The sequence below is a fragment of the Labrus bergylta genome, chromosome 15 (assembly GCF_963930695.1).
Source record: "Labrus bergylta chromosome 15, fLabBer1.1, whole genome shotgun sequence".
Taxonomy (NCBI): Eukaryota; Metazoa; Chordata; class Actinopteri; order Labriformes; family Labridae; genus Labrus; species Labrus bergylta.
Window position 1 is genome coordinate 11,177,762 of NC_089209.1, and position 19,674 is coordinate 11,197,435.

General features: G+C 42.1%; 1 protein-coding gene across 2 annotated transcripts in view; it reads left to right on the forward strand.

The window, feature by feature from the left end:
* Positions 1-19,240, forward strand: part of LOC109983252 (pleckstrin homology domain-containing family G member 1) — a 42,567-nt gene extending 23,327 nt beyond the window's left edge. For both annotated transcript variants that reach the window (XM_065963752.1, XM_065963751.1), the window contains exons 3-17: positions 1,128-1,228; positions 2,220-2,289; positions 7,280-7,326; positions 9,414-9,564; positions 9,980-10,111; positions 10,827-11,009; positions 11,110-11,205; positions 11,599-11,685; positions 12,123-12,156; positions 12,312-12,404; positions 12,490-12,551; positions 12,649-12,831; positions 12,934-13,053; positions 13,207-15,025; positions 16,163-19,240. In XM_065963752.1, coding sequence (XP_065819824.1) covers positions 1,128-1,228; positions 2,220-2,289; positions 7,280-7,326; positions 9,414-9,564; positions 9,980-10,111; positions 10,827-11,009; positions 11,110-11,205; positions 11,599-11,685; positions 12,123-12,156; positions 12,312-12,404; positions 12,490-12,551; positions 12,649-12,831; positions 12,934-13,053; positions 13,207-15,025; positions 16,163-17,172 — 4,188 coding nt within the window. In that variant the 3' untranslated portion in view covers positions 17,173-19,240. The remainder of the gene's footprint in view (positions 1-1,127; positions 1,229-2,219; positions 2,290-7,279; positions 7,327-9,413; positions 9,565-9,979; positions 10,112-10,826; positions 11,010-11,109; positions 11,206-11,598; positions 11,686-12,122; positions 12,157-12,311; positions 12,405-12,489; positions 12,552-12,648; positions 12,832-12,933; positions 13,054-13,206; positions 15,026-16,162) is intronic.
* Positions 19,241-19,674: the final 434 nt, after the last annotated feature.

A 19,674-nucleotide genomic window follows, 5' to 3' on the forward strand; every position in this document is an offset into this window, starting at 1 on the left:
TCAAAAACATGCTAATGCTACTTTGTAAGATACAGTTTTGGAGAATAAGAAACTCTTAAGGATGGTGTAAAAATATCCTATTGAAATTGTGTGTCGGCTGATAAACTAGCAGCTGACACATTTTGCGTTTAAGGCTGTTTTGGAGGTATTTCTCAAACTGGCATCGGTACTGGAACTACTCAACAAAAGGTTGATGCTGCTTTTACAGAAAACACACCCTTAAGCCGTTTACAGTACCTCTGTGACTTTGTACTGGTCTACCTGTCTTCCTCTCTCTTTCACTTTCTTGCTGCGGGCTGCATGAGACCTGAGGTCTCTGCTGTATCAGCACTCCCTGCTAACGACAGTGATAGAAGGAGTGATAAGAGCCAGACTAAAATCTGCTCTAATAGACTTATATCTGACATTTTTAAGAGCCATGTTAAAACCTGTATCCCCAGCATTCCTCTCACTCTGGGGTTTATTTACACTAAACCTGATGACATGTCTTATTTCCTTATCCAGCTGTTGACATAAAACAACAATAGAGGGATTGGCCAAATGGGCTTTCTTTATCTAGATTATACAAAGCAATGACAGATGATCTAATACAGTGTTGCCTTTGTCCCTCTTTTACTCTACAGCTTAATTGATGTATGAAATAAATGCATAAAAGCAAATTTTTTTACACAACCAGGTGAGTTTTAGTATCTCAAAATATGCCTTTGTGCATTGTTGTTTTTTTATTTGCAATGAAAGTTAATGTAAATAAGCTGCACTCATCAGCAGCTGTGTATATGAAAGTTGTAATATCACATATGGAAGATTAAGATTGATCAAAGCAAACTGGATTACTGAATGAGGAATTTTTCAATTATAACATTATTAAGTTCACCTTTTTTTGTTGCTGGGAAAGTTTTAAAATATTGATTACAAAAGTATGCAGGAGAGAAATCTTTTACTTTTAATTGCCAGAAGTCACATTGCTAATGCTTAAGTGCTCTGAGTCATAGAGAAAAGAAATGTCACTGAAGCTGCCTTAAAAATAATGACTAATATGCCTACATTGACATTCAAATTAAAAGGAGTCACCAGTGATGAATGATGTTGCTTTAACATAACTTCTCTCTCTCTCTCTCTCTCTCTAGGATTACTTGGAGTGCATCAGTAACCAGTCTCGTCTGGCGTTGAGCTCTGAGGATAAAGGCTCTCTGTTCGGAAACATCGATGACATTTACCACTTTAACAGGTACATCATACTGCTAAGCTGCACACTACAGACCTGAGTCAGATTTAATGCTGCGTTCAAGTCACATGGGATCAATGGTCGACTGGAAACATGCCTGCGTCTATGATTAAACCTAAATAAATAAATAAAGCATTATTTCTATCATGTGTAGAATGTGATTAACCACATTAAACACTAAATATAAACCAACGGCCTCGTGTCCCGGTCAAGCTAACAAAAAATGTCCTGTGAATAATGAAACTGGGTCGAGCCACCTGTTGATTTGATGGAAGGGCATTGAGTGTGTGTGTGTGTGTGTGTGTGTGTGTGTGTGTGTGTGTGTGTGTGTGTGTGTGTGTGTGTGTGTGTGTGTGTGTGTGTGTGTGTGTGTGTGTGTGTGTGTGTGTGTGTGTGTGTGTGTGTGTGTGTGTGTGTGTGTGTGTGTGTGTGTGTGTGTGTGTGTGTGTGTGTGTGTGTGTGTGTGTGTGTGTGTGTGTGTGTGTGTGTGTGTGTGTGTGTGTGTGTGTGTGTGTCGTCCTACAAAATAGGTAGTTGAGCATCAGCCGCGGTGGTCTGGAGACTCGCACCCTTCTCTCCCACCTATTCATTTCTCAGCTGTCACGCCCACACACACTGGCCCAGTAAAGGAAGCATAAACGCAGTTTGAAGTGGTCACAATGACCTCATGCTTTAGTCATGAAACAATAACTCCCACAGGGGTCTTTTTTTTTTTTTTCATAGTGTGCCCTAACACACACACACATTCTGTACACAGATACACACGGGAGCTGCCCGATTGAATTCATGGAAGTTTCTCATTTGTTCACAGACAAATGCCCTAAGACCTCATTTCTGTACCCAGGGTGACTCTTACTGCTGAAATGCACTGTTTAATAGAACAATGCATTGTGGGAGAGAAGGTTTTTAAGAGTAGAACGCATCATATGTGTGATGTTTGGGTGCATACTTTTGCATGAAAAACTGATTTGTTTGAGCTCTGTATTTGTTTCAGGGACCTTCTTCATGATCTGGAGAAGTGCAACGCTGACCCTGTGGCCATCGCAGAGTGCTTCGTATCAAAGGTAAAGATGGCCGCCTCTCTTTCTGCTGTTTTAGCTGAACAGGGGTCTTTTATTCAAGCACCATTATAAACTAGAACCGTTAGTATAACACTTAGCTAGCTATTGTCGTATTTCTACTTCGACTTTAGTGAACTCTCTGAGTACAACTTCCACCACTGTCTGTCTCTCCGCCCACATGCACACTCCTCCATTCCTTGAGCCAACAGCTGCCTCAGTGACACAGACTCATGCACTCAAAGACATACACTGGACAGAAAATGAGAAACAGGCAATGCTCTATTATGAAATATAAATAAACAAAGATCAGATGAAGACGCAGCTGGAAGTCAGTGAAGTTTATTAAGAGCTGGAAGCGCGATTTTGGAGCTAGGAATGTGAGTTTAAAGAGCAACAGTAGAGCAGGGAGGAGAGACATGTCTAAAGGAATTTAAAGAGCCGTGCAGATATATAATCACCTTTTTTTTTTTTCTTTTTTTTTTTTTTTACTGGAGGGGGATAATGGCAGGACTTTGTCAAGAAGAACTGGACTCAGCAACTCTGGTCACAGTATCACTGGTCCATGTGTGTGTATGTGTTTCAGCATTAATTCTGCTCCTGCTTCTTGTAAGTGCCTTGAAGAAAAAAAAAAAAAAATAGCATGATTATGTCCCATGATGATGTGCTGCATTCCTGCACTTCCTCTAAAAGTCCTGACATTCCCTCCCTACCCCTCTGCAATTACACCCAATACCACAGAGCAACTGTCTGACCATGTTTATAAAAAAAAAAAAACACAGGCATGTCAGCGTCACAGACACCCTAAATACGGCAGCTGTTGTTGAAACACGACAGTTTTATAGCAGCCCACAGCAGCACTCTGCATAATTATCTCCATCCATAAACAAACCAGCATGATGACACTTCTGTAATTGACTGATTCATATTACGCTCATCAGGAAGCTGCGTTTGGATGATTTAGTATACGTATATACTGATACAAAGTAGTGCTTCTTGTTTGTTTATAAAATCTAACAAGTACTGAAAATGTATTAAAACACCCTTGTGGTATTTACTTTGTGGTTTGTCTGGGGGTTGAATTGGGTCAAAACCAACTAAAGCTGAAGCTTTTTTTTTTTTTTATATCACATCCTGCAAACATTTCCCTCATTGAGCAGGTATCATTACACAAATGTCCACTGAAACAATTAAATACATGCTTCATTTTTACTGGAGGTGGCGTAGACCTCCAATCAAAGTCACACACAAATACACGTGAACAACTGTGAAGCATTTTCATCTTTGTCTGCACTCAATCCTTTTAATTCCACCTTCCACTTCAAGGTAAAGTTGACTCATTGCTCATCAGCATTTGGGTATCGTAAATTTGCATAGACACACTTTATCTACAATAAACAACCCTTACTCGGTACATTACTGTCATGATTTACTATGAAAATAGTAATGGTAAATGAAATGGACTTATTCATGATTATCTCGTCTTCTCGGTTTTACTCTAGATGTCACATTTACCCAGTCACACACTGATGGCACGTGGTGCTATGCAAACTGATTATTAGTATTAACTGATCCCTTTTATACATATTCGCACGCAGCTCATTTTGCATCAGGAGCAATTTGGGGTTTGGGTTGGGGATTTTTGCCCAAGGACACTGTGACATGTGGCCTGTTGGAGAGCGACTCTAACACTGAGCCACATCCGCCCCATGACCTAAATTGAATCTTTTGGTCAGTTTGTTTAGTCCAATTTAGCCCAGCCAGGCATTTATTATAGTAAGCATACAGCATACAGACTTAAACAAAACAGTATCACACAGCCAGAGGTGGACTTACTGTGAAAACACAATCATTCCATTGACATTGACATCTCATTCCTGACCTGCAATAACAACTGAAATTTGTAAAAAAAAAAGTGTCCCACTGCAAGTTCCATAAGTAGTTGCTGCAGAGTTCTCAATTATTTATCACTCTATTTCTTCAGCAAGTTGTAATCTTTTTCAAAATGTTTGTAGATGAGATAACACAAGAATCCTGCTATAACTGGGAATACTTTATCTGCTCAGGAAGGTTGTTAGATACAATCTAGACCTCAAGAGTAGCTGTGGTGAGTTGTTTTGCCAAACATGCTGCCATGTTCAGACATCCAAAATCATTAAATTCCTTCATCCACTCATATGAGACATAGTTAGGAGGAAGAGATAGAATCTCTTGATGGTGAAAGCTCCCTTGTGCTGTTATGTTATTTGTGAATTTACGTCTTTTGGCTTCTATAGAATTGTCAGTGAGTGAGTTTTATGAAGTTATATGAGTGCAGACAGACCAAATGCCTGGAAACACAAAGTCACCACTGACCATGAAGCCCCCTTTAGCTCACTGTGGACGGAAAGTTCTGTGTAAAAGTGAGCGTGTGTGTGTGTGTGTGTGTCTTCATAATTTCATAGGCTGACTTCTGGTAAATGGATTTGTAACCTGAACAGTAACTAGGGATCATTTGTATTGCCGCAGGTTAGTCATGGTTGCTAAGACTGAAAAACCACAAGGCATGTATTTTCTCTATCTGTGACACACACGCACGCGCAACTAATACTTCAGGAGTCTCAGTAGCCAAGAATCACATCCCACACAGTGTTTGAAGAGGAGACCGATCTCGTTGTAAATCTCCTCCTCTCTCTCAGATAATTGCCTATCTATCCTCATGTTCCTCTTTATTCCTCTAAATCCAAACTGTGCGATGTGGCGATGCGTTGAGTAAGCCTTAAAGAGTTTTATGTGCTGCTACTTGCTGACTGAAGCGCAATTACAAGGAGATCTTTACTTTACCCCCCCCCCCCCCCCCCCCATACCTGATGACTCACTGTGATCAGTCCAGTCTCGACACATCACAACAGCAACCAAAACTGCTCATTTTATGACTTTCGAACTGAAATGATCATTGGGTGGTGATATATGTCGTCTCCTTTTGGTTCACTGTGTTGTCATTAGCAACCACAACTTTAAAAAAAAAAGTACAAATCTTCTATATAATTTGTATCTTGATGTGCGTAGGAAAGGGACATTTTCATCATGTTCAAAACTCACTTGCAGCATTGACATCTAATGATTGTAAAATAAAGTGTAGTTTTATATTTTTCCAAAAAAAAAGGAAGTGTATTACAGATTATAGCTATTTCAGGGTCTACTGGTTTCATGGCGAGGTTCAAAAGACTGAGTGCAGACATTCGTGATCTGCACAAATTCCTATTCCATAGAACCATTTCTGTATCTTGTGGTCTCGCTTCTGAAGTCCAGAGGCGTATTAAGAGTGTGTATTAGGAGTGTGTGTGTGTGTGTGTGTGTGTGTGTGTGTGAGAGTGAGTGTGTGTCATTGGAAATCGATGGTGGCACATCTGGATACGTTTAGGCCTGGTCTGTGGCTCCAGACTGCTGGAGACGAGGAGGAGGAGAGCTCTGCTCTTCAATTTAGGACGGTTCCCACGGAGCACCTCAGGCTAACAAGAGTGTGTCTCAGTGCATCAGACGGTCTGTGTGTGTGTGTTCTTGTGTACAGTATATTCCATACGAATGCACTGCTTGGGTTCCTGTAGGTAGGTTATATTGTTTAGCAGTAGTTTGATGAGCTTAATGTATATTTACTCGCAGCAAGAAATGTAACAATTACACACATTTTTTGTCTCTGCATGGTAAGTTTACTGTGAATCACATGCTGGAAGATGTGCGTGAATGTTCATAACTCTCTGCTTGTCACAGTTTGAGTGGCCTGTGTATATGTGTGTGTATGTATGTGTATGTATGTGTGTGTGTCTGTGTGTGTGTGTGTGTGTGTATAGATGACAAGTTTCTGCCATCTGCCCTATGTGTTTACGAAGCTGCTTCCTGATAGTTGTCCGCATCCTGCAACCCCCGAGTGTTTATGGACACGAAAAGAGTTCAATTAGACTGACTTATGCAACAGTGATGGGTTCATCTCCAGGCCTCACAGAGAGCTGGAGACTGACAGAAAAGCTTAAATAAAAAGAGACGAAATGCAAAAAAAAAAAAAAAATAACGATTCAAATTAGGAAAATATCCAGAAAAGATGACTGAAACTCTGCAAAATCCCTTCCAGAAGTAGAAACTTTCGGCGAAAGACGATGAAGGTAAACGAGAAAAGATTCATTTTGGCTCGGCCTAAGTCGTGCCCCATCTGATGTCTTTGATGTTCGGAGAGGCATGGTGAAGGTGGGAAACGTCTCAATTAAAGGGGTAGAGATGAAGTGCAGTATGAGGGGATATGTAATCCAACAGAGACTTAAAGGCCAGTGTGCAGACTAATCATAAGCTACATGGTTGACTTTCAATTACAAGCGATGAATGGAGGAGAGTGGGTGCCTTGTCTGTGGGCTCTGAGTGTGCAGAGCCATGAACATGAAATAACAAGGCAGTCATCAGAAGTGTTCAGAGCCACTGCTCATACAGGAGAGTGTTCAACCAGTGATGAAGAGGATACAGCTTGACTTTTGAAACGATGCCCTTGGATGTTTTTTTTTTTTTTTTTTTCTGTTCCAGGCGTCCATTGTGTTCAGATACTTTTCACATGGTGTGTAAAATTGTTCGGGGGATCTTGAAACTTGCTCTAGTTGGGTAATGCAGCTTTCTGAAGCCAATTCTGCATTTTCTTTTTAAAGGAACAACACTGTTAGGCAGAAAAAGAGTGTTCAAATAAATCATCAGATAAACGGCACGACAAGAAAATGTGTTCCAAAAGTATTCTGTTTGGTTTGATACAAAGAAAGTCCTTATCCTATGGTTCCTAGGTCAAAGTTCAAAATGTTCAAAGTCTATCTCCATGTGTCAGTATGATTAAATACCACACCTACAGCTTTTAGCTTTATGTCATACTTCTGGATACCTGCGACTGTATATGCCGTCACATTTCTGGGAAGCCCAAATTATTGACATAAAGCAACAACTTGAATGCATCAACTAATTTGCCCTTCTTGTGTTTTTTTTTCAGAGTGAAGAATTCCACATTTATACCCAGTACTGCACCAACTACCCACGGTGAGACAGAGTGTCTACAGTCTACTGTACAACAAAAAAAAACCATCATCCTGTTGTCTTTGTCATCTTATCTTCATCTCACCTGCACACACCGTCTTCCCAGGGTCTCACATAGCTCCTTTGTGTATGCCGATCAATGCACTACCTTTTTTTTCTCTCTCTCTCTCTCTCTCTCTCTCTCTCTCTCTCTCTCTCTCTCCCTGATAAACTGATGCGCTCCATAGACGCCACTTCAGCACAGGAGTCAAAGTGTCTACCTTCAGATGTGCCTCAGGGTCCAACTCCCTCCCTCTCTCTCCCCCTCGGTGCCCCATTTCTTTTTCCGCCACTCTTTTATTTGTTGCCTATTGACAGAGTTACAGCTCACACATTGACAGATGGGGCATTATAGATGTCACGTTATCATAGCTAACTACTGATAATGCTTTATAAAGCTCCCATGGGACGCCTATGTGGATCCCTTTGCTAGGAGTTTTTTTGTTTGTCAGTGTGTACATAAATGGGCTGAAATGTGAGGCTTTTCTTTACACCAAGATAAACTACCCCCCCCCCCCCCCCCACTCCCTCAAGCTACCTCAGTGTATGATCAGAAAGGCACGTGGGGGACGGACTATTCACTTATTGAAATCTGATTATGTGTGTGTTCGTATGTGTGTGTCTCTGAAGGGGCTATTGTCAGCTGTTTGAGATAGACTTTCTACCACATCCACACCACAGCTGGTGACCCCCACCAAGGTCACACACGACAGACACACACCCACACACACATGGGAGACACAAACACACACGCACATACAAACACACACACACACACACACACACAGGCTACAGATGTATCGTGGTCTTGCTGAGCTCTGAGGTCGGGTTTCCTCCAGAACAATGTGAGGCCTGTGTGTAGCTTCACTGGAATTTAGACATGCAGACATGCATGCGCTCACACACACAAACACACACACACAAACACACACACACACTCTCACACACACACACACACACACACACACACAATAGACTAAAGGCAAGTTTTAGGCAACTGTCTTTTCCTGTCATTTTCCCCTGTGCATCTGTAATACACACACACACACACACACACACACACACACACACACACACACACACACACACACACACACACACACACACACACACACACACACTCAGACAGCTTAGATTTTTGGTGAAAATGCTCCTTTTTCCCCACACAGTCAAACACCTCAAGTAACCAAAAATCGTTCTTACAAGCTTTAACCATATTGCTTTTTATTTTGGTGGGGTGGGGGGGGAGATGGTCTGATATGCACCAATAATCAGTTAATGCTGAAGTATAAATTAAGAAATCTCTGGTTAAGCATTCAATAGCATTATATATAATAAACAATGACATCAAAGGTATTTTTTACAAGTGCAAAGACTGCAACGCATTGAAATACAGTTTACTGTATTGACCATAAAAGAACAAATTGACATTTTTTAGATTTTTTAGACCTACGAACAGAAGTCAGTCCTGTCAGTCATACTGCCCTTCAAAGATGTGTGTGAGAAAATCTGTGAAAGCAAATAAGTGAACAAATAATCTTTAAATGGGGAATATAAATGAGAAAAAGCATACATCAGCAAATAGAAATCCATGTACATATGGGCATGAGAGTATTGTTTTTAGACAAAATTAAACATATCTGATCCAAATCTTGAATCAAGATTTTTCAGTGATAAATTTTACATTTGAAAATAGTCCATCTACTGTATATGGACATGCACAGTAGAGTGCATTTGGCTCTTGGTCAGCAAAACTGGAATATGACTTAAACGTTTTAACACAGTGGCTTCTATAGAGAATATTAGTGAATGTTTTGTTTTGCACATTTGTTGGATCATGATCATAAAATAATGTTTTACTTTCGGCAAAGACGGATTGATGGAGATCGTCTGGAGATGATGAAATCTTTTATTTTCCTGTGCGCTCTCTGTCCTATGATAGTAATGTCTGTCAGGACATAAATTACAACTCCCTCTTGTCATCACTGTCAGGTTATACTTTATTACTCATCTGATATCTTATTCCTTTGTTGTTTATTTTGCCTCCACAGGTCGGTGGCTGTGCTAACAGAATGCATGAGGAACAAGGCGTTGGCCAAGTTTTTCCGCGAGCGCCAGGAATCTCTGCGGCACTCCTTGCCCCTGGGCTCCTACCTGCTCAAGCCAGTGCAGAGGATCCTTAAGTACCACCTACTGCTACACGTACGTTTGTCTGTGTGTTGTCTATCACACGCACGCATGCACACAATAACTTTTTGCCCACTGAAAGACAAGAACAGGCACAAACTTGTAAGCACACAATAATGTTTTTATCTTTAGCAGTACAAATGATGTGCACTATGGTTAATAACAGCATTTCTGGATCAGCTCCCAATGACAGTCTTCACTGGAGAGGCCAAATGTTTAGACATATGGCACCCAGTATGGATCTTCCTGAATCCCTGTTTGCATTACAGTGCATGCATAAATTAACGTTTGTATGCAGAAACACACGCATGGCTAGCCTGCATGAGTGTACCCCTTGAGATTCCTCTTCATGAACATGCATGTGCATCTTGTGTTGGTGCATGTGCATACAGTATGTGCAAATACTTACTGTGTGTGTGTGTCTTTGCAGGAGATAGCCAACCACATGGAGAAGGACACAGAGATGTATGAGGTTGTGCAGGAAGCCATAGAAACCATGCAGAGAGTGGCTTGGCACATCAACGACATGAAGAGGAAACATGAACACGCCGTTAGGTTGCAGGTATAACAAGTTGAAAAAATGTGTGGAAAAAATATACAGAATTGTGCAAAAATGTGACAATAGATTTTTGACTTGTAATGGTATGTAATTTTGACTTAAATCCTAAGCGTGTGATCTCCATCGTGATCTACCTGTTCCGCACAACATCCATGTCGCTCATTAAGCCGATAGCTAAAACAGCCACAGTAGTTTCAAGGTTTCCAAGGAGCCAATTTCTTTTATTGTTCCGCAGAAAAGTTATGTGAAGTCTAGGTTTGAATCAGCCAAGGCTCTGATCCTCCCCTCGTCTTACGCAAGTCACTGCATTTTCCACTCGGCTAATGATGGCCTTGCATAAGGGAGACATAAAAAAGGGAGCTTGTTTCTTTTATCAGCTGGGAGCCAGAAGGGTCAAGTGAATGCAGGAATGTGTTTGGAAGAGTTTACTGTCGGTGTCTGGAGAAAGGATGGGCTTGATTAAAAAAAAAAAAAAATCCTTTTTATCCTTTCTTTAAGCAGTATTTAACTCACTTCTTATTATTCCTCCCAATCTGAGTAAGGAAACACAAATGATCCATCCTCTTCTTTTACATTTACGTTTATTATCCTTTGCATTTATTATTATTATTCTCCAAACACAATTACCTGCTCACCCTCTTTTATATCGCAATTGCACCGTTGTTTTTCCTGTTCTACATTGTTGATCTCGTTCTCTGTATTCCGGGCATTCCTGCAGGAAATCCAGAGCTTGCTGACCAACTGGAAGGGCCCTGATCTTATTGGCTACGGAGAGTTGGTTCTTGAAGGAACGTTTCGTCTGCAGCGGGCCAAAAACGAGAGAACTCTGTTCCTGTTTGACAAGCTTCTGCTCATTACGAAGAAACGAGAAGAAGCCTATACATACAAGGCCCACATACTGGTCAGTGATGCTACCACAAGTCTGAAACGACCCAAAGAGACACTAAATACAAAAAATGTCTTTTGATTAACAGAGTTTTTTTCTTCATTGTTTTTTGCAGTGCTGTAACCTGATGCTGGTGGAAGTTATTCCTAAAGAACCACTGAGTTTCAGTGTGTTTCACTACAAAAACCCCAAACTTCAGCACACGGTCCAGGTACAGCACGTAGCACAAGAGAGCCCTCATCATAACAAAAGTCTTTGTAAATGTTAGTCCATGTTTTGCCTGAACTGTTCAGCTACCTGCATCATTAAGCAAGACTGTGATCAGAAAGTGTAACGATTATTTGCAGGTGTCTGGATGTTTTTTAGAGGGTCTAGGCTCACCTCAGTGTCCAGACTTGTTGAGTGTTTAGAAGCTAATGACAGCCTTTGTTGTTACCTAACCGGTGTGTTTTGTGTAAGCTCTAAAATATAAAAGATAATCTATGTGACGTAAGAAAGCTATGTTCCACGCTTCAAAGACTTCATCCCGACCCTCTAAGTTGCCTTTTTTTAAAGTTCAGGTCGGATATGATCTAATCCTTTATGTTTTGTGCTGTGCCTTCAGGCCAAATCCCAGCAAGACAAGCGCATGTGGATCTTACATCTAAAGAGACTCATACTTGAAAACCATCCTGCTAAAATCCCAGCCAAGGTAAGACCAGCTCTTCGCTTGACAGTTCAATCCCTGTTTACTGATGGCTAAAACACACTCTCTTTATTGGGATGTCTTGGAAATGTCACTCCCGCTCGCCCACTTTGTTGATCCTTTAAGTCCATCTTTCTTCCCCTGATCTATATCCTAAATTCAGTCCTTTTTTCCCTCTTTCACATGCTCTAATTTCTTCAAGTCGTTCTTTTTTTTTTTTTTTTTTGCCACTCTTCTGTTTCTTCATCTTCTTTTGGCCATGTGGAAACTTTTCTCCAGGGGTAATTGTCACTTAAAAAGGTTAAGCGTGATTTCATAAAGGGGCTACTTGTTAAGAGCTATACTAAGCAGTACTGTTGACTCAGGACTGTGAAGTGGCGCCATCTAGTGTCAAAGCTTTTGTTCATCCACGACTTAACCTCCTTTTATTGCTCTGATTCTAGGCTAAACAGGCTATTTTGGAGATGGATGCAATGCGTGAGTACCAATTAACATTGTAGTTTTTGTTGTTCAAAATATCTTTGGAAATCACAATGTCCTTGTTTTTGGAAATATATGGAAATGTTATATTCTTCTATATTCTTATTGATATTTGATGTTATCTTTCTTGGTACATCTTTCCTGTCCAACAGATCATCCCGGGTTTCATTACAGCCCTGATGGGGACAAGAAGGATGCTTCTCAGACAAAGGAGGGTCCGACCCCTCGCAGAGGACGCAGAAAAGGTATTTACTCTGTTCTAAAAGATGACACACCTTGAAAGGCTGAACTTTGGACATTTTTCAATGATTCATACGTATGACTTTTCAGAACCTCTATCTAAACTGTTGAAAAATGCCAAGCAAAACGCTGCCAACACTGATGGCGAGAAGGTGAGCAAAAACATGTAAATCAGTCACATATTGAAGCATGTTTAAGCGCACACACACAGATTTGTTTGACTCTTGAAAACGTTCTCCTCTCCAACAGACAAGTCTTGGAGCGACCCTTCTGTCACCGGTGTCCCAGCTGGCTTTAGGCACAATCGGTCGCAGTCGCAGCCTCATCAACCAGTCACAAGAATCCCTCGACCCCGGGGATCACTATGACCACAGTGACAGGGAGGAGGAGCTGCATCTGCAAGATGCTGATGATGAAGATGATAGTGGCCTGGTGAGTCAGTGTAAAAATAACATTAACACCTAAATAAGTACAACTCAACCTTTATTTTTACCGCTTCAAACATTTGATCAATTCTACAACCTCTTCATTCAGGGAGGAAGAAAACGGTTGCGAGTCCCCGGAAAAAGCAGCAGGAAGAGGCTTAACCCTCAGGCGTCTGTTGATAGTATAGAACAGTGGAAAAGCTTCAACATGAGCCCTTCAGACATACAGGTATACAAGTACACCCTGAAAACTTCTGTGTAGATTTTGTACAATACTATACGATACACGTCATAGTTAGGGAACTTTTTCTTGGGAGTCTAGATCATTTCATGCTACCTTAACTATAACTAAAACAACAATTCTTGCTTCCCCCTTTCCCAGAGAGCCAGAGAATCCCTCGTAAGAGAAGGAAGTCACCACCCGCCACTTCTCAGGACACCTAATGTCACCGAGGAACCTCCGGAGTCCCCCATTCCCTCTGTGATTGTGACAGAAAGTGACAATTCTGTAAGGAACATCTGGGCAGACCACCGTGCTCGCAGGGCCATGTTCCCCACCCGCCAGCGAACCATGCAACCTGATGACGAGGATGAAGACATCTACCAGATGTTTGTCCCCACCGAGCCGAGTGCGCCAGAGCCAGAGGTGACAGCGGAGAGGTCGGAGGTCACCTCTTCCCCCAAGACTGCTCGACCCTGTAGCTGGCACATCGAACAGGTTCCAACTGTGCAGGTTGACCCACCACCCAATGGCTGCAGAGTCCTGCGGAGGGCAAGCAGTGCAGGGGAGAAGGCTACAGAAGCTGGACAGACACCTGACGACGACCAGCCCGGGCACAGCAACTTGGAAGTGATCCACACTGAATCATCAAGCAATGACTTATCAGGATCATCCTCAGCTGAGCAGCTGACGCTAGATGATATTGAAAATGTGTATGACAACATCAGCTACGAGGACCTTAAGAGCATGGGCCTTGTCAGAAGAGACCCTGAGGAAAGCCAGCCGGGGAAAGAAACTTCTGTAGATGTACAGGGTTTCCAGGGGAAGTCAGCAGGTGTGCTAAAAGAGCCTGAGGTTCCAGTGGTCACGAAGCCTATGATTGAGCCTGAGAGTTCGTTAGATAGCAACCGGTCTTCGACACAAGATGGAAGGCCATTTGAGCTCAAGATAGTAGAGGAGAGTATCTACGATACCATCTGTTTCAGGGAGCCCCCATCAACGGAGGTCAAGAGTGAGGGCAACAAGCTAAAACAAGAGAGAGACAGTCTGATGGCATCTGAACAAGACCTGACTGGAAGCCTTGGAGCTTTTTTGTCCGAGGAGAGCCTCCACTTCGGAGAGGATGACGGACATGACACCTCCCACCCTGTCACATGTTCCTCTGAGCCGGACTATTCCTCCTCCTCCGCCTCTGAGACTTTCTCCCACCACACGCAGAAAGGAGATAAGATGTCAGAACACGTCGATGAGATCTGGAACGATCTGGAAAACTACATCAAGAACAACGAGAAGAAGGCTGACAAACTGCCTGCTGCCTTCCCTGTCAACGCCAATGAGTCGCCCAAGAAGGCTTCTTCAGTCAAAAACAGTCCTACCAAGACCCCGCTTGTAAATAGTCCTCAACCAGCCAACCCTCCAACCAAGAGTCCCCCAGCACATCAGCCTAAACCTCCCCCTGTCACCTCTACGCAATCTTTCACTATCCCAGTCATCCACCTCCCTGACCTTCAAAGTGAACCCACTGCAGCAGAAGAAAACCATAGCCCTCCTCCTGCCTCACGCCCCCTCCCTGTCGCCCCTGAGCCCCTCCCAGGCACAGTGAAGAACATCAGAAAAAGACTGGCCCGCCTGAGCAGTGGCAGCTTCCGCCTAGAGGACGACGACCTGGTGGAGCTTCCGACACGGAAGGACCTTCATGGCTTATTTCCAGGGGAGTTAGCAGGTCTAGACTCCCCCCTGAGCAACTCTTCTCTCCTGCTGGGCGAGTCTCTGGACTTGTCCTTGGAACTGATGGACAAATCAAAGAGCCGGGTGTTCCTCATGGCCCGTCAGTACAGCCAGAAGATTAAGAAAGCCAACCAGCTGCTGCGCATGAGGAGCATGGACCCTGGGGACTCGTCTACCCGGGCACGGAATGAGAAGAAGCAGAAAGACCTGGCAGCCATCTTGGAAGAGAAGAAACAAGGGGGCGCTGCTATAGGTAACAAATAAACAAAGTTCTCATAGCGATTATACTTCATGATGGTTAATAATTGTGACTTAGAATTCCGAGGGGCACATTTCTAGCACTTAGCTCTCACCACTTGCTGTGCTTTGAGCCCCAGAGGGTCGCTGTTTTAAGCATAAAGATCTAACTAACCCTCTTTACAGTACCCCACCAAAAGGCAGACAAACATAAAGACTAGTTGTAGAACATCAAGTGAAAGAAAGAGGCTCAGGTTGCCTTCAGGACTTTGTGAACAGCAAATCAGAGCTCAATAGAGAAAAAATGTGACTTACAACATATAAACACAACAAAAGAATGGTTACGTTTCTTTGTATCTGCTGAGAACACATAGCTGCATGATAACATATCAATATAGATGTGATGGTATATCAATATTTATTAAGTATTCAATGAGTGTGTCTGAGCACGAATTGACAGATAGAGAACAGACTTCAAGTGAAAGTTGGAGGCTGGAGTGAAGTTATTTGCTCTTCACTGTTGTCATATTTTCTCTTCTTTGTACAACTGAAATGATACTTAAGACCCCGGAGCACCCAATTCTAGATCCTATTAAAACAACGTTACATGTTACACATACATTTAACAAAGGCAGCTACAACGTTTAGGCATAAATACGCTAATATCAAATGTCTTTGAAAAAAAATGTAAAACATAAGTGACTAAGCTAAATGTAGCAATATAAACAGTACAGGCATTACTGCATGAAGGTAATAAAACTACTACGATGTCAAACTGCTTTTTTTTAAGATTAGGTGGTGGACTCCTGATAATAATTTTTTTTTTTACTGCAACATAACAAAACAATAAACAACATTTTTGTATTAATATAATGATCTGTAAATGCAACTTAACTTACAAGCTATGCTTCTCAAGGCACAGACGAAGGAGGGAAAGAAAAAGGTGGCTGGAGATGCAGACTGGCCGTCTTGATTAGAATTTTTAAACCGTGACCCAGCCGTGTTATATGACTGAAGTGACCAATCAGAAATGTTAGCAAGAAGTAAATGTCAAAAATGAAATGCTCTAAAATGACCAGCAGGGGGAAACAGGTACAAAATTCTAGCAATACATGACAATGTCCTTCTTTACATTCTTCTGTTCTCTCTTCAGGTGCCAGGATAGCTGAGTACTCCCAGCTCTATGACCAGGTCATGTTTAAAGACCCTCCTGGTACAGCTGGTCAGGCGTCTGTTTCCCCACATCACACCCATCCAGGGCTGCCTTATTCTCCGTCCATGCCTGAGACCTCTCTGGAGGAGGACTGGCTCCACTCCACTTACAGCAACGGGGAGCTGGCCAGCTTCATCTCCTCGTCCAGTGAAGGGGAGGATGCTCGGGTGTCTTCTACCCCGAATCGCAGACTTACCTCCTCCTCCTCCATCCCGTCTCTAAAGACCTTACCCCCCTCTCCAACCACCCCACCTACCCAGAGATGGAGCTCGTGCATATCAGCACCAAGCGAAAAAGAAGAGCATGTGTACAGTACCATAAAGAGACATCCTTCGTTTAACGCTCCGTCTTTGCCGTCCACAAAGTCTTCCCCGTCCGGTCACAGTCAGTCAGTCAGCTCTTTGGGAAACCAACAGCAGGAGAAGAACCAATCCGGACTCAAATGTAACGGACCCACCGTGGATCGATCCGCTGACAGACTCCGTGGCCCAAGTCTGGGCCGCGCTGGTCGGCAGAGTAGCCTCCCAGAGCGCTCCACCAAAGGACTCTCAGAACTCACTTTACACGACGGTCAACAGGTGGTGGTCCTGAACCGAGCCTCTGCACTGAGCATACTCAACGCCACCCAGAACTACCTGGCTAATTTTAAGGACAACGGGGAAGACGACGATGACTATGTAGAGATCCGCTCAGAGGACGAGGGCGAGCAGCAGCAGGAAAGGCTGGCACAGCGAGACGGGAGCTCTGCGGTCCTTTCCAATCAGAACCGGAGTCTTGCCCACTCCCAGAGTCTGCCCTGCACGCCTGTGCGCTCCTGTGACCCGCTTAGTTCTCTAGACCGGGAGCAGCTGGAGAAGTACCTCTGGAGCGAGCCGCAGCACAGCCAACCTAAAATCGTCCAGTCTCTGAGAGAGAAGTTGCAGTGTCTGAGCTCCAGCAGCTTCGCCTGAGCCCCGGACAACTACAAGCCAAATATATACAAACACAAAGCATAGCAACACAAGGGACACTGCTGCTTTACCTTGAATGCCCTTCATCTCTTATCATCACTTAAAAATATTACACAAACATCACTACGCAAAGAACAATAGCTATTTCCTTGGGCGCAGACATAATTATTATTTTTGAACTCCTGAACTCTCTGTTACAGGGCTTACAAATGTAATACACGAGTATTATTAACATTTAAACTGCCACATCAGTCTGCATGTGAGCCGCCTTAGCACTTCCAGGTTCAAATACTCCTCTCATGTATTTATCAAAGAGATCTTGCCGTGATGAGATAGCAAAAGTGGTCCAATTAAAAATGGTCTTGGCTGTTTGTAGAGGCATTCTCTACGGCTGAATGAAATCAATTCCATCTATGTTATAGTGTCATGTGTAAGCCTTGTAGGGATCATTTGAGTTTAAGCAGTTGATTCTGCAGGGGGGGACTTGTGCCAATTAACTGTACAGATTCAGTAGTTCAGAATATCTGGTACTGATTTTAAGACATAGACTCTCTTATGTGCCCAATGTCCCAGAGTAGAACAAGAATTAAAAAATCGGAGTATCTTCGGTGGACTCCTCGTGTCAGGAGCACCTCTTTGAGCTCTTTCTTTTAATATGCTGTTAAGATTGTTTAAACTGCATTTTTCAGCACTAGTTCATCTTAACCTCTAATATGGAGCAGTCAGTGGCTAGAGTTTTTATAAATGTGCTTACACTATCAAGCCGCTCTTTAACAAGCAACAGTTTAAATCTGCAATCTTAAAAGTCTTCTGCACAGGCTGGATTGTCACTTTTAACAGCTTCTTATAACGTTAAATGTACCAAAAAAAGGATGCAACTGTAAACAATACATATTGGCTTCAACGAGATCTCATAGGTTAAGTTATAACTAGATTGAAATAACTGTTTTTCACTCCTACCCGTCACCTTTTGTAGGGTGTCATCACGCTTTCAAATCAGGAGAGGATGCTTCTATTTTAGGTAATCTATCAGCAATATTAGGAAGTCACATTTTATTTTGAACCTGTGAGTTTATCCGTCACGTGATGATGTATTATTGTCAGGGGGAAACCATCATGTAGAGTAAGATGTGCATCTCAAGACTGGGTTTTTTTTTTTAAATCATGCTAAATTAAATTTTAATTAGTTTTAAAGAGGGACCACGGCGGAGAGGATCGGGGAGAGTTGGTTAAAAGGTTACAGTACTGTACTTGGTGTATATGATTTATTTTTTCCAAGTGGATTGTCAACAGTTTGTTTACGTTATTGGACACTGGTCTCACTACTGATACTACATCCACATTCACAAAGAGGGTATGGTTGTTTTCGGTCACTGCAGTATGGTTCATAAAACACAATTGTTTCCCCACTTTTTTTTTGGTGCATATTAAGGATTCACCACATGTTTCTAAAAAAAACTAAAATGACTTAAGTTGTCCTATTTATTTGAAAGTATCAATGTTTTTTTTGTTTTTTTTAGCCATTATTGCTTTAACTTAAAGCAACACAAGAGATGTAAAATAAAGTAAAACATATTTATTTAAAGAAGGTTTTATTCCGTTTAAGAGGCAAAGACAAAATTTGAATCAAATACTGTGAATATTTTCAAAAGTGGGTTTTTCGATCACGCACTGCTTAATGTAAGTTCCAAATCACTAAAACACGTGAAAGGTTGACACACACACAGAAAAGCACAATATCACGGCCTACTGGTGACATCAGGAAATCTGCATCAAACCCAAGTTAGGAATATGAAGTATGTTCTGTTTTCATTGTACAATGTGTCCTCTGTTTCACTGGTGGGGATCGTTCGTCTGCGTTGACGCTGTTTTGCACTTTTCTGTCTTTTTTTACGTTTGATTTGTAAACACTTTGTAAAGATGTACATTTTAGGAAAGTTATTCTTGTATGCCATAGGTATGCTTTATAATGCTTTAATGTTTAAGTTAAGTGTATTTTTTTTAACTGGCTAGTTGTCATTGCTCAACAAAACAATGTATTGGAGGTAATAAAATCCGATTAAACTCAGACCTGTTTGTTTTGTCATTTTAATGCATAGAACCTGTGTTTGTTTATCCGTTTAAAGACTAAATAAATAGATAGTAGCCCAACTATGATAAAATAGTATTCCTAATGTATTGTTTGGAGAACATTTCTCCATTTTCTCCTCAGCTTGTGAAACTCTTACGCCAGTTAAAAGTCCTCCTCACTACTCTTAACAGTTTAACACCGTAGGAGCTCTCTAAAGCTTTGTGAATACCTTTCATCTGTCCAAGGATCTAGTCTTAACTTTAAGGGGAAATGCTTTGAAAATGTCAGGATTCTTAGAATGTTGTCACTCCGAGCAACTCCTAAAACAGTTTTAATATTTAGGAGACTAAGTGAATGTCATTTATTTTGTTAGACAATGTGTGTTTTAGTCAGCAGACGCTCAGTTGGGGACACAAATAGTGAATCCCCGT